Source organism: Agelaius phoeniceus, chromosome Z, assembly GCF_051311805.1.
Source record: "Agelaius phoeniceus isolate bAgePho1 chromosome Z, bAgePho1.hap1, whole genome shotgun sequence".
NCBI classification, from domain to species: domain Eukaryota; kingdom Metazoa; phylum Chordata; class Aves; order Passeriformes; family Icteridae; genus Agelaius; species Agelaius phoeniceus.
Window position 1 is genome coordinate 73,661,677 of NC_135303.1, and position 14,421 is coordinate 73,676,097.

General features: G+C 46.7%; 1 protein-coding gene across 1 annotated transcript; it reads left to right on the forward strand.

The window, feature by feature from the left end:
* Window positions 1-8,906: 8,906 nt before the first annotated feature.
* HTR1A (5-hydroxytryptamine receptor 1A) lies at window positions 8,907-12,132 on the forward strand. Its single transcript, XM_054652543.2, has one exon. The coding sequence runs from the start codon at window positions 9,084-9,086 to the stop codon at window positions 10,320-10,322; it is 1,239 nt and encodes a 412-aa protein (XP_054508518.1). The 5' UTR covers window positions 8,907-9,083; the 3' UTR covers window positions 10,323-12,132.
* Window positions 12,133-14,421: the final 2,289 nt, after the last annotated feature.

Consider the following 14,421-nt stretch of genomic DNA (forward strand, 5'->3'; position numbering starts at 1 on the left):
AAAAACAATATGTGCATTTACGCAGGAACATTTTTTTGTTTGAAAAACCTTGACCAGCATAATTACTGCACAAACAGAAATGGAGAATAAACAAAATGCAATTGAATTCAAGGGTGAAATCATAATATTGGTTTCTTACTAAAACAGAATATAGTGCAGAAGAGGTCAGATATAAAGTGAACAGTAAATGTGTGACTCCAGTGCTGATTTTCATGGACTTGTTTTTAGAAAAACCTAAGAATAACTTTGTCAGTTAATGAATAAACCATGTTTTTTCTTAGTTTACATAATCAGTGTTGAGTGGGGAAAAATAGAATGCCCCACAGGGAAAGAAATAAAGAGGCTTTTGCCGTATTCCTTTTTTTTCTAAAGTAGATGGACAGAAACAGGTAAAACCTGGCATTTTACTCTCCTCTCTGGAGAAGTGGAAAGATAGAAATTAATTGCTCCTCTCAGGGACATAACTCTACTCTTCTTTACAGTAATGCAATTGTGTATTGCACTAGACTACAAGTTAAAAAAAGCTCATCTAGCCTTTCATGACTAACATAAAATTTGTCTTATCAAGAAAAACTGTGATGAACCTTGAGGGATACATGATGTACTGGATGCATAAAACATATCGTGACTCTTTTGTATGAACAGGCATTAAGAGAAAATTATTGGGGAGAATGGGTCTGGTTTATAAAAATTTTCATAACACTTTGTTTTCAGGTTTCTTAGTTTTTGTTTTTGGTTTTTGTTTTTGTTGTTGGGTTTTTGTTGGTTTTGGTTTTGTTTCTGCTTTTGTTTTTATTCTTGTTTTTGTTCTTGTTTTTGATTTTTTTTAATAGTGGCAAAGGTACAGGTGCTACAGTGATGAGTTCTTTATGTAAGTGATTGGAGACAGTCTATAATCAAACTAGCAAGCTGCTAGCTTTGCAACTGAGTTCACTGCAATATGTGCCTATGGGCAAGATTTTAACTCTCAAAAAGCCTGCTTGTAGATTAAGATTCCTAAAAGTTTTAGCAGGATATTCCACTACACTTACAGAGTTGTAATGTGCCATTCAGAGTTTTGAGGGCCTTGAAATCTGATCGCATCTGCTCAGGTGAGATTAGAACCAAGGGACCCCTGATTAGGTGGTGTCAGTCTAAAAGAACCCATCAGTTTTTATTTATTTTGTACTTAACTGAGTGACAATAGAAACTGTGAGGAAGGAGTTCCAATGACTCAGCTAGAAAGGGAATGCTGAATGTCTGCGGTAGGTGTGATAGAGGTCCTGAGAGAGCAGAAATTTTGCTTAGAGTTTAGGAATTTATAAAGCATGATTAATGGGATGGGAGATCAGCAGGGAAAACTAAGAAAACTAACCCAAAAACATTGGGAAAGACTTAATGTCATCAAAGAACAGCATCAGCACCCAAGATATAGCACGAAACCTCCCATACTCTTTCACTAGTGTTAAGATTTGATCAAATCTCACTTCAATGTAGCAGACAGGATCTGCATGGCTTATCTTGATAGCCAACTCACTCATTAGGTTATATAATGTGTTACTCTCCTTGCTCTTTAAAGTGCCATGATCAGCCAAAACAGCTGTTTGCCCACATTGTATGGTTTCCTTTGCTGATCTCCTTTAAGGCCATCTGGTGAACAGACTGGAAATGAGTTGGGGGATGCTGGCCTGAACTACTCTTTGGTATCCTGGCCTTCTTCACTGTTTCTGTCCCTGGCCAACCTAAGAGGGCCCACATTGCTGCTGTGATGAAGACATAGAACTGATTGTTTCCTAGCAACACTGAGGACACATCTAAGATCTGTCTGGATTCACAGACTGAGGTTTATTCTGAACTGGATTAATCCCATGCAAACACAACCAAGACAGGGCGGCAGTGCTGCCTTTCATCACTCTATACCCAAAGCCACAGGATTTTTAAAACTGTTTGAAAATAGACATCAATTTCCTGAAGAAAAAAAAAAAAATTCTCTGCTGATGGAATTGGGTAGCTGAACTGTTTTGGTAAGAACAGGCCAAGAAACACTCTTAATACTGGATCATGGAAGGATTAAGGGGCTGCATGCTCAAGGTATCAACTTTTGTGGGTGTGTTTTTTCTGAGTCACTGAACTCCATTTGTTACATAGGAACACTGGGTGATTAATGTAACATGAAGCCCGCCAGTTAGTAGGGTGTTTAAAAGTTAATGAGCAGCAACGATGAATGAACCCTCACAAACTGGCAGCAGGCATGGGATGCTGCTGAGGGGCATTTCTGCCTTACACTGTCCCTGCCTTACACTCCAGCTGCCCCAAGCACAAGCATTTGTGCATGGCCCAGAGGTTGTACCAGGAAAACTCAAAAAGAAAAAGAAGGCATTGGCAGCTGAATAATTCCTCAAGAGAACATTAACTTCCAGCAAAAAAACCCACAACTTTTCTCCCTGACAAGGCCCCAGATTCTTTGGAATACACGATGGTTTACTACTATGGTGCCAACTAATGCCCCAGGTAAAGGAGATTAATAGATCAGCAAAGACAATATCCTCATGGCCTTTGTCAATGTCACAGTCTGTGTGGGCCTCTCTAACTCCATGTGATTCATCTCTGTGTAGATAAAGCAAATTGCTTTTCATTTGAAAGGATAAAGTTAGTTTGCAAAGACTAGACATTTATTTTCTGTACATCAGTCCTATTTTCCAAAGTTGTATTTTTAAAATAATAATATTATATTAATTTCAATGTGAGAAAATTGAAATGAAATCATAATAACATAGGTATTTTTTAAACTGGCATGGACTAATATACTATTGAACTGCAGGCACTATTGCTGAGCTCCAGCCAGTGTGCATAAAATTGGAGAGTTTATATACTTTATAAGCAATAATATTGAAACTCTAGCTTCTGTCTTTGTTGATAAGGAGACAATGATGCCATGTAATTTACTTTTAATCTAACGTAGTACTGAAGTTCTGACATGATAAGAGCAGAAGAAGTCATCAGCTGTTATACCTGTAACTCAATTGTAAGATTCATATACCTTAACTTAGTTTTGGAAAATACTGATAAACTCATTTAGATTGGCCTGATAGTTAAAGGTGAGGCCTGTAGAGGTCTAGTTAGAGATGCTTTTTCATAACTTATTGTTCTTATAGAATAATTTTTTTCTTTGTCTCCTCTGAAGTGAAATACTATACATGTATGAAAATGGCAGAAATTATCTTTGCAATAAAACTCTTTAGAGCAAAAATCTCCTTTCACTAAAATTTATTTTAAAATCTTTTAATGTTAATTGTTTTGAATTCCTTCTCATTTAGAAGCTAGTCTTTTTTGGACAGAGGGCATGGGGTAGGGATAACAAACAAAAAAAAACCAAACTTGAATGTGTCTGCTAAAATGTATCCATAAATAAAGTCACTAATGAGAGGAAAACTAGAAATTATTACAAAACTTGGAATATATTGGCACTTCTTATTTAAACAGTTATGCAAATTATATAGAAAACTTGTGAAAATTGCCTAAGACCTAGAACACTCCTGTAAGTGGGTATGTATTTTCTGCAAATAGTTTGAGCTAGCTATGTATTTTGCTGTAAGATGAATGTGAATATTAAGTAAATGCATTAAATAATCTTAATTAGCTATAAGAAAAACCCAGATTTAACCAAGAAGTTCCTCAGTGCTAGTCAGCAATTTTAGAACTGTATATTGGATGTTATTAAGATGATTTATTTTGCAAACATTGAGAAAATATGAATTGCGACGGAGTATTTTTAATTAGATTGCAAAAATCAGAACACAGTTTTTAAAAAACTGTTCAGGTAACAGTCTGGATTCTTGGGACTGCATTGTACCACACAGGTGATTCTTAACCAGCTCCTAAGGCACCAGTTCTGTGCATTGCTGCCCCTTGCCTCTGACACGGGTGTGCTGATAAAAACCTCAGCAGAGCTGGAACATTGCTTTGTTCCCCACGGCATGATTAGAGATGACTAAGTAGATTCTCCCAGAGTTTCTCTGAAGTCAAACTCATTCTTAGCAGCTTTAGTATCAAGAATGTGCACAAATGGTTAAAAGACATTCTCACAGCTCTTCCTTCATCACAGGTGCACTGTGCTACAGAAGGGGCAACATAGAAAATGTAGCCTAAATCCAAGTTTTCACAAGATGTCAAAATTCTGAGAAGTCACCATAAACTTATGAAAACTTACATCCAAACAAACATACATGCTTGAAAGTCTCTTTACTTCACAGAGGGAGAATATGAAAGCAAATAGCTTCTAGAATTGATCTTATACTTCTAGACTTGCATAACGTCTGCCCGATGATTTAGATAGCAAGCATCTCTGGTAACTGTTTCACTTCAGTGATATTGCTTGAATATACATAACCCCCATTTTAGATGAAATGTTTACCTTCTCTTCTATTACTTCTGAGAGTGCTAGCTGAAATGGATTATCCGCTTTTGTGAGCCCTGCTGAGTTATGCTGTAATTTTAGTTACTACTGTAAGCTCTTGGCAGAGAAAGGCAAAAGTACCAAATAAATATGTGTGCACGTTATAAATAATTAGTATCTGTCTAATAAAAATGATGACCATAAGGTTGTAGGTAGTAAGGCAGTAAGTTTACAATGAGGCAGCAGAATGGAAAGAGAATAGGACAAAGGAACTTACTATCAGCCCACGGTTTTCTATTATGACAGTGTCAAGTGGTATATCTGAAGCAATGGAAAATATGGTCAATACTATGGGAGAAAAAAATGGACAGGCATTTCAGCATTCTGAGATAGTAGTTTTTCCTGTTTCTTACAAATTATTCCTCTGGGTTGACAGGCCCAGATTACTGATCTGCTTCTAACTATAAAAATAAAGAGGGAACAGAAATCTGACTGGCTTTGGTGCAGAGGCACCTGAAGCTGAAATCGCACCATGTGAACCCAGCTATACCATCCTCGAGACATCTCAGAGCCATGGAGCAGCACTGCTGCTCAGACATGTCTGGCATGGAGCTAACATATCTTCCAGGCCTGACCTTGGGTGCCATTGTTCTGTGTTTGCAGAACTGGGATTGTTAAGGAGCAGCTTGAGAGATATCTCAGTACTTGGCAGCACATAACTCAGCGCTGAAGCTGTGCTCATGCTGTAGCCTCTGTTAGACCCCAGATGATTCTTAAAGGACCACAGGAATGTCTCATTGCTGCACAGCTCCTAGTGGGCCACAGGTTGCCAGCTCCTGGCTGGCTGGACAGGGCTTCATGGGCAATTATCCAGGCCATTTTCTTGCTCTAAAAGAGGAAAAAATATTAAAATGGCAAAAAGGTGATTAGAAGTTGAAAATTTATGCTTTCTTGTTGTGTTATTGTACTGGCTTTGCAGTGTATTTACTCTGACTAGACTAATTGTAGGATTCATTAATTCTTTATCCTGTTTAGAAGTATGAGTTTGACTATCCAGAATTTCACAAACTAGCTATATCCAGAGATAGGACACAGAGAACAGCTCTACTACTGGTAGCAAAAGTCACTTAGTTTCCTAGCTGATTCATCTTGTCCACAAAGTCAGGACTAAACAGTTTACCAAATCTAGACTAATTTCGATCCAGAATAGCTTGGCTGAGAGCCATGCAGTTACGACACTAGCTTTGGCCTTAAGATTTTCAGTCACCTTCTAATATCTTTTGGTTTTTTACAGGAGAAAGCTTAAAATTTTAAACTACTGCAAAATATTATGTGCTTTATGAAATGTGGGAGTAGATATCCTGAAGTGGATCCTATGGTGAAATGCATATCCTTGTTTGAAGAGGATGTATTTCAATGATACAGCCACTTCAGACATTAAGTTCCTGTTTGCTTCTTTGTATTTTAAAGTCACAGCTGTTTCTCAGAAGGTTTTCAGCTGTGTGGAGTAGTAAGAATTCCTTTTGACTACACTTACAAGATGCCTAAATAGAAAATTCAAGAAGGCGCTATAGGTTGCCTTCAGTCACACGTTTCCTTTCACCAGTTTGGAACTTCTCTCACAGAAATCTGTACACACTCTATCAGTTTCAGTGACCTGAAAGAATTAATTTCCTTCTCTCCCTAGGTCCTTAACCCTTTTCTTTTGAAAGTATTACTGGAATATAGTTTCTTGAATATCACAAATACTGTATTTATCATGGTGAAAACTTAAAAAAAACCAAACCCAAGATTCATATCCTTTTCAAACCAAAGTGTAATACATAACCGCAGGAACAAAAAGTTGTGATTGACTTGTGGCATTTCAGTTTTACTTTGACAAATAGATAATCCAGTCATAATCTGAGAACATCAAGAATATGTAGCCTCTCCTTTTCTATTCTTGAAAAATGTGGAATGAAATTGCTCAGAAAAGACTGTTTGGACACCATTGTTAATGCTTTTCTTTTTGTACTTACTGAAGACCCCCTTGTTTGCTGCAGCTGTATCTTAACTGAATAAAATTAGTGTTTTAATTTGACTTTTTAAGGCTGTGTTAAGTTTTCATTTACTCTCAGATCAGGTTGGATTGTATGAGGATATGGTTTTCCTTAAGAATTTCCCTAGGTACTTTACCTAGGTTATCTACAGACATTAGGACATCATTTAGTTGCTTAAAAGTTTTAGTGGAATTTTGGTGTTAAAATGCTTAGGATTAAAGACACTCTCACATCAAAAGAGTGAATTTTCCCTTCTTCTATATCTTCCAACTCCTACTCTCTCCCCTTCATCCCCAGTTGCCTAAATTGCTTCTTAGTTTAATTCGGAAAGAAATTACTTTCAAACCCTGAAAAAAATTAAAAAATTAAAGCCGATTTAAAATTTTTCAGTTGAAAAATGACCCTGTCAACCTTTTCTCATTGAGTTTCTCGCCAAAATTTGTCTGGGATTGACTTCACTTGGCCATGTCAGCGCAAAACATTTCTGGAAATGGTTTCCCCAGGAGCCTGCATCCTCTGCGGCTTTGAAATGCTAATTTCAAGATAATCTAATTAGGCAAATGATTTGTCCACCATCATACAAGAAAGTTGGGTGAAATTTCCCTGCCTCCCTGACTTGCATTTTTATTTTATTTTATTTTATCAGGCTGATACTAAACAGCAAGAAGCACAAACTTTGATTTCAAGGAAGGAAAACACTCTTGAAAGAGGTAGTTGCTTAGAAGTCAACCATGCCATGCATTTGAGGAGACACTAAAAAGAAAATAGGTGTTGATAGTGAAGCCGTAATGCATACATCGATTACATTTCGTCTGTGTCTCAACAGCATTAAGTCTTCATTCAGTAGAACACAGATCTTGTAAATGTTAGTGTGAGACAAAAGGCATGCAAGGGTGCAGCTCTGATCTACTAATCCAGCTAATCTCCATGCTTTGGTCATTCACAGAGGGTATCGCAAGCCTAGGGGCAGAAAATTGCAGTCTCGACCCCTCGTAAAAAGGAACTGGCTGGAATCTGTCCAAGTGTTCACTGAGAGACGGTGAAGGACACCTGAAGCTGTGCAAAGCAGACTCTGTGAACCTCAAGTTTGATCAAGTTAAAATCAGAAAATCTTCCTGTTAAGCAATTGTTTGGCTTTTTGCATTTACTGAGCATGATGACAGAATTACAGAGCAGAATGAAAGATCACTAAAAATACTGAGCTGCAAGATAATAGAAAACCTATTACAGACATGTGTAGGAGAACTTTTGTTTGCCTTTCACGGACAGAGTGAAGCCTACAAACATCACCACTTTTTTTTCCTTTTTTTTTTTTTTGGTAACAGATTCTCCCCAGTTTTGCAACTGTTAGCTCTATTTACTGGATAACTGAATTGTTATGATCTGCCAAACCTACACTCTTTATTTAAGATTATTCTCAGTAATATATTTCTCATTTCACTTTCAGACACAGCATTTCCCCTCCTATCGGATTGAACTACAACCTACAACGTTTTTTGTTTTGGGATTTCTTTAGTAATTTTTACCACTTCTTTTTGCTGCTGTCGCCGCTGTTACTGTCGTGAGAGGACAGTCGTTTCTCGAGCGTGCTGTACCGCAATTCGCCCGTCGGAAGGGCCGGGGGGCAATGCTGCCGTCCTACGGGGAGCTGGGCGGGCGGGCCGGCAGCCGCTGGGCGAGGGCACGAACCATCGCCAGCCGGGCTTCCATCGCTGCATCAGCGCTAATCAGCGGGAGCTGTACAGGGCCCGGGCTGTTCAGGGGTCCCTCCCGCGCTCCCGCTTCCCTGCGCCCGCTCCCCGGGCAGCCCGGCAGCTGGCGGCGGGGCCGGGCAGGGCCGAGCCTCACGGCCTGTCCCGGCCTGTCCTGCCCGGCGGCGGCCGGCCGAGCCCCGGAGCCGCGCCCTGGGGCGGGCAGCGCCTGCCTGCAGGTGGCGATCGGCACCTCCAGCGCCGCCCGCTCGGCGCCGCCGGCCCGGACAGCCCGGGGAGCGCTGCCCCCGCCGCAGCGGCGGTGCCCGCTCGCAGAACGCCCTGTGCCCTCCCTGCTCTGCCCTCCCCCGGAGCTGGTCCTGAGGGGTCGCCCAGAGCCACCGCTGCCGGGCGCGGAGCTGGGGAGCGATTTGTAAAGGGCGGAGGGTAGGAGGGGGAGTCGTAGAGAATTTATCTGCGGCGTCCCTGCAAACGGGAGGGGGCGAAGGGGAATGACATCTGCGCCCACCCGACGATGGCGACCCAGGGAGCCCACCGCGGAAAGGGAGGAGGGGAGGGGGACGGGGAGGGGCGAGAGTAAGGAGGGAGGGAGGGCAGGGAGAAGCTAGGGGAGCGCGGAGAGGCAGAGCAAGGGGGAGCAGCCCGGGTGAGCGGCGGAGCGAAGGGCAGAATCTGGGCAAGCGGCGGCAGGAGGGCCGCCCCCGCCGGCGGGGCTGCGCGCTGGGCAGGGGCGGCGGGGATGGGCGGGCGCGGGGCGGCTCCGCCAGCCGCCGTCCTCCGAGCTTCGGCCGCCTCCCGCCGCGCTATATAGGGGAGGGAGGGGTGGTGGAACGGGGGGTGCCCGGCGTGGCGAAAGCGCACGGGGCGCCGATGTCTCCTGCCAGGGGAGCGCACAAGTGACCGGCATCTCTTCCCATGTCTGTCTCCTGAAGCGACCCCCCCCACCCCCCGCCCGGCATGGATGTGGCCAACAATACTACCTCCCCAGCGCGCTCCCCCGAGGGGACAAGCGGCCCCGGCCTCGCCGAGATGACCCTGGGCTACCAGGTGCTCACCTCCCTGCTCCTGGGCACGCTTATCCTGTGCGCGGTGAGTGGCAACGCCTGCGTGATCGCAGCCATCGCCTTGGAGCGCTCCCTGCAAACCGTGGCCAACTATTTGATCGGCTCGCTGGCCGTCACCGACCTCATGGTGTCCGTGCTGGTGCTGCCCATGGCGGCCCTCTACCAGGTGCTGAACAAGTGGACGCTGGGGCAGGTCACCTGCGACATCTTCATCTCGCTGGACGTGCTTTGCTGCACCTCGTCTATCCTGCACCTGTGCGCCATCGCTTTGGACAGGTACTGGGCTATCACGGACCCCATTGACTATGTTAACAAGCGAACTCCCCGGCGGGCGGCCGTGCTCATCAGCCTGACCTGGCTTATCGGCTTCTTGATATCCATCCCGCCCATGCTGGGCTGGAGGACGCCGGAGGACCGCTCGAACCCCGACGCCTGCACCATCAGCAAGGACCACGGGTACACCATCTACTCCACCTTCGGCGCCTTCTACATTCCGCTTCTTCTCATGCTGGTACTCTACGGTCGCATCTTCAAGGCTGCACGCTTTAGGATCCGCAAGACAGTAAAGAAAGCAGAGAAGAAAAAAATCGCCGACACCTGCCTCACCCTCTCTCCGGCCACCGTGAAGAAAGGCAACGGGGAGCCCGGCAAGGGCTGGCGGCGGACTGTAGAGCCCAAGCCTGGCGCTTGTGTCAACGGCGCGGTGCGGCAGGGCCAGGACGGGACCGCCCTGGAGATCATCGAGGTCCAGCACTGCAACAGTTCCTCCAAGACTCACCTGCCGCTGCCCAGCGAGGCGTGCGGCTCCCCACCGCCGCCCTCTTTCGAGAGGCGCAACGAGAAGAACACGGAAGCCAAACGCAGAATGGCTCTGTCCCGGGAGAGGAAGACTGTCAAGACCCTGGGCATCATTATGGGCACCTTTATCCTCTGCTGGCTGCCGTTCTTCATCGTGGCCCTGGTCCTGCCCTTTTGTGACAGTAAGTGCTACATGCCCGAGTGGCTGGGGGCAGTCATCAACTGGCTGGGCTACTCCAACTCCCTTCTCAACCCCATTATCTATGCCTATTTCAACAAAGACTTCCAAAGTGCTTTTAAGAAAATTATCAAGTGCAAATTTTGCCGGCAGTGAAGCCCGCCACTCCGGGACGGGGCAATGGGATCCTGTTACTTCCACCCCCGCCTGCCCCGAGCCGCAGTGTGTCCCCTCCCAGCCCCTGCAGAGCCCTCCCGAAGGGCGGGCGACTCCGGCATCCCCGCTCCGCGCAGCGCGCCCGGGTCCCTCGCTTTGCGCCCGCCGGACAAGCCCTGCGGGGCACGGCAGGGCTCGCCTGGGAACGACGCGGGACGCCCGGCCCGGGAGGGCTCCGCGGCCGCCCTCGTCTCTCCCGGCCTCCGCTGCCGGGCGCCGGCGCTCCCGCCTCCCTCCCACTCTCCATCATTCTGGGTAGACTTAAAGTTTGCAGGTCGTTGCTTGTGGTGGCTGTAAACCACAGTGTCTGCCCGAGTAGCATCGGTAAAACAAAACCACCCTATGCAGGAAACCGCCGTGTCGGGGATAATTCTTGGATTTACGAGGCGACGGCAGTGGACTACTGGGTCCGACCTCGGTCTGGGGGTGTGAGTATGGAGGCCGAAGGCGACTCCTCGAGCGGAGGAAGGGGCTTTGGGCGCGTTGCTTCCCTGTTTGTGAAACCCTCAAGTGGATGTTCTTGGGGGAAAACCGCCCGTGTTTAGTAATCTTGCAGAGTACTTACAGCAACGTCCCCGTCTGTTTTACGTGTGCCTGACGGCCCTCCTGGTATGCTAGGACCTGCCAGTTCACCGGGGTTCCCTTTGTTACAACACAGGGAAACTATGGTGGGACTTAAAACCCCAACCGCACGCCTCATTATATATGGAGATTTATGGGGATTATTTTTTTTAAATGCCTTGGACCGAGTGTTTCCCAGCAAGGAAAGGCTTGGCGCCGTGCGACTGTCCCTGAGTACACCGCGCACGCAACGGCACAGGGAGTTTAAACAGCCTGCGAAGTAGCGTTTCTTTCTTTTTTTTTTCTCTTCTTTTTTTTTTTCTGTTTTTCCTCCTTAAGCCGCTTGAAAGTTTCTCCTGAGACATTGCGGTTGCTTTGGAGTCAGTCAGCAGCGGCACATTTTGCTCGGGAGGAAAAAAAAAAAGAAAAAAAAGAAAAAAAAGAAAGAAAGAAAGAAAGACAAACAACAACAAAACGATCCAAACCTATCAACCAAAACATTGCCATGTGCTCCGTGGCAGTAGGGGAGGGGCCGAGAACATCAGCTAGCGGCAGTCGCAGGTGGGGAAAACAGCATCTCGCCGCAGACTGGGAAAGGACAGGCTCTTTCCTCCTCCGGGCGAGCCCTGCTGGGGGTAAGCACGACCTTCCAATGTGACGAGGTCTGAGAGCCACGGCCAGAAGCAGGCAGTGTCCCGAGGGTTCTCCTTGCTGACCTGGCCGGTCCCCAGGGCGGATCTGCAAGCCTCCGCCCGCAAAGAGTACCCCCTCTGCCGCTAGCCCAGCTGCCTGGCCCCGGGAAGCCCGGTGTACTTCCCCTTCCCCGCCTGCCCGGGGCTGGGGCAGGGCTGCGCTGCCCGCCGCAAAGCCCCCCTGCCCCTCCACTGCCCCTGCCTTTCCCTCCGGCTGCGGCCGGGAGCTGGGGTCGCCTTCGGCCCGGGGAGGAGGGAAAGGCGCCGGGCCGGACACCGGCACTGGGCCGGCTGCCGCTTACCCCTGCGACGGGTCTGGAATGAATGCTTGACCAAATATATATATATATATATTTTTCCTGTTTATTTTTGTGTAATCTGTGTTGCTTGTAAGTAAAAGGGAATGTGAAACATGTGTGTCACGTGAATGTAAGTGTCCAGTAATTTCTGAACTTCAACCGCTTACATTAAACGAAAATTGTGCTTTTGACAACCTCCGATATGTAGCTATGTGGTTTTCTGAAAATCTTATTTGGCCTCATTTTCGCAATTAAAGTGATCTTTGATCTTATCTCTTCTTTGATCACTCCTAATCACACGTGTCCTAGATGTTCTCTAAGTGTCGGAGTGTCAGAAGAGTTAGCCTAGAGCGATTAGGGAGACGAAACTTCTCCGGAGTACTCAGGTGCCCGGTGACTTTTGGGAGCACGGCGCTCCTCGGGTGGGTCTGGGCAGAGGCGGCGCCCCCGGGCAAGGAGCGGAACAAGGAGCGGGACGAGGAGCGGGACAAGGAGCGCCCGTGAGCGCCGGCGGTGCGGGGAGATTGCTGCTGCTGTGCCCAGCGCAGGAGGGGCTTGCTCCTCTCAGGGAGTCCTTCCTTGAATCCTGCCAACTTCACGTTGGCTCCTCCACGTTTTGCCTTTTTCCAAATAATTTTTTTCTTCGTAAAGCTTCCTGTAAATTCCGCGGCAGCGCTCGCAGTTGGGATAGCGTGGCCGCCCCCCGGTCCCGCATGACAGACAGACAGACAGACAGACAGACCGCGCGGGGTCCCAGCGGGGCTGGCTCCTGGCTGCGGGGCGGAATGGGACGGGACAGGGCCACCCGACTTCGCCGAGAGCCCCAGGACCTGGCAGCGCGGGGCTGCTGACAGAGACGGGGCAACCCGAGGGGTGCCCCTTCCGAGCTCGCTATACCCACTTGGCCCGCCCGCGCTGCACGGCTGCGGATGGCGGGGGTACCAGGGCACCCGTGCCCGGGCCGTCTTGCCCCAGGCTCCTGCTTGGGAGTCCCGGAGCCTGGAAGCGCAGGGCTGGCCCCAGCCGGCGAGACGCGCCCTTTCCTTACCAGCTCTGCCCCTGCTTCCCCGCGCGGGCTCCGTCCGCTCCTTCCCAGGGCAGGGCGCTGGGGCCGGGCCCCGCCGGGAGAGCGCGGGCATCGCCGTCCCGGTGCCCGCCACCAGCAGCCTCTCACCTCGGCCCCCCTCCGGACCGTGGCATGGCCGCACGGGCCGCGCCCCGGAGACTCCAGAGCCGGGGCGGCTTCGCAGCATTCCCCTCCTTCTTCCCTGCACCAGCCACGACGGAAGAACCAGCCCAGAACTCCGTGGGACTCAGTTTCTCTGAACAGTTTTACGTTCTCCCTCCTTCTGTTGCCTTCCCTCCCTTTTTTTTTTTTCTCCTTTGCAATAAAATTTATAATGTGGAGGAAACGACCTGCTTTAAAATATAGAGGTTTTGTTTCTGTATGTGATTTTCAAATTCTTAATTTAATTTCCACTCCAATTTAAGAAAAACCCAACCTAATCAAAACCCTAAAAACCAATCAACTTAGTGTTTTTAAAATTAAATCAATATTTGTGGTTAGTTGCAGTATTTTATTTGGTCCACTAACAAGCAATGTCCTTGTAGTTTAGACAGGTTAATTTCAGTTTTAAGGTCCTATGGAAGTTCAAGAAATGAACAAAGAAAAATCCAAATAGCAAGCAAAAAGATTTTATGTGTTAAACAGAGCATAGAAAACCGAGTTTTAACAACTTGAGTCAATTGTGAATATCAAAGATAAGTACAGATATAAAGGCTTTAACCTTATCTTCCTTTAAAATGCCTCTTTAGACTGTTGTAAAAAAAGAATAGTTTCATAACTCTAGATTTTCTCTGCTCTTTGGCTCCAGTTGAGGCTGAATTTGGGACTGAATCACACATCTGACAAGAAGTGCTGGCAGAGCAATTGAAATATACTTACACTGGCCAACAGTATTTATGTTTGGGACTAGAGGTATGAGCACATAGGAATAAGAAAAAGACCTGTAGGCTTGAGGTGGTTTCATCCAAACTGCAAAACAGATTTTGAGACCATAAAATTTCATCTGATTAAATAGAAATTTTCAACATAAAATTCTTGATATGCCTTTCTTTCCCCTCTCAGTCCCATCCTGACAGCAGCATGCTGTATGTCTGGTAAAAACAGCAAAACCCGTCAAACTAATGTCCCTAAATACACTCATAATTAAAAACCTGGTCTCTAGAATCTGCAGTTTCAAGCATTTTTTCAGGACAACACTGTGAATCTTGCACTAAAACACATAGAGAAGTGATTCATCCCCAGAGATAAGAAACAATATGATGATGCAAGTGAATTTCTGCTTCATAGCTGCCCAGTTTTAACAGAGATTCTGTTTTAACAGTAGAGGTGACTATGACCCCTTTATATGCAGCTGGAGAAAACCCAAAATGGCTATAATCTAGCATGCAAACAGTCCTGTTGGTGTTCTGCAAAATCTAGAA

Coding starts and splice junctions, on each gene's coding strand:
- HTR1A (XM_054652543.2), top strand. CDS start 9,084: ATGGATGTGGCCAACAATACTACCTCCCCAGCGCGCTCCCCCGAGGGG.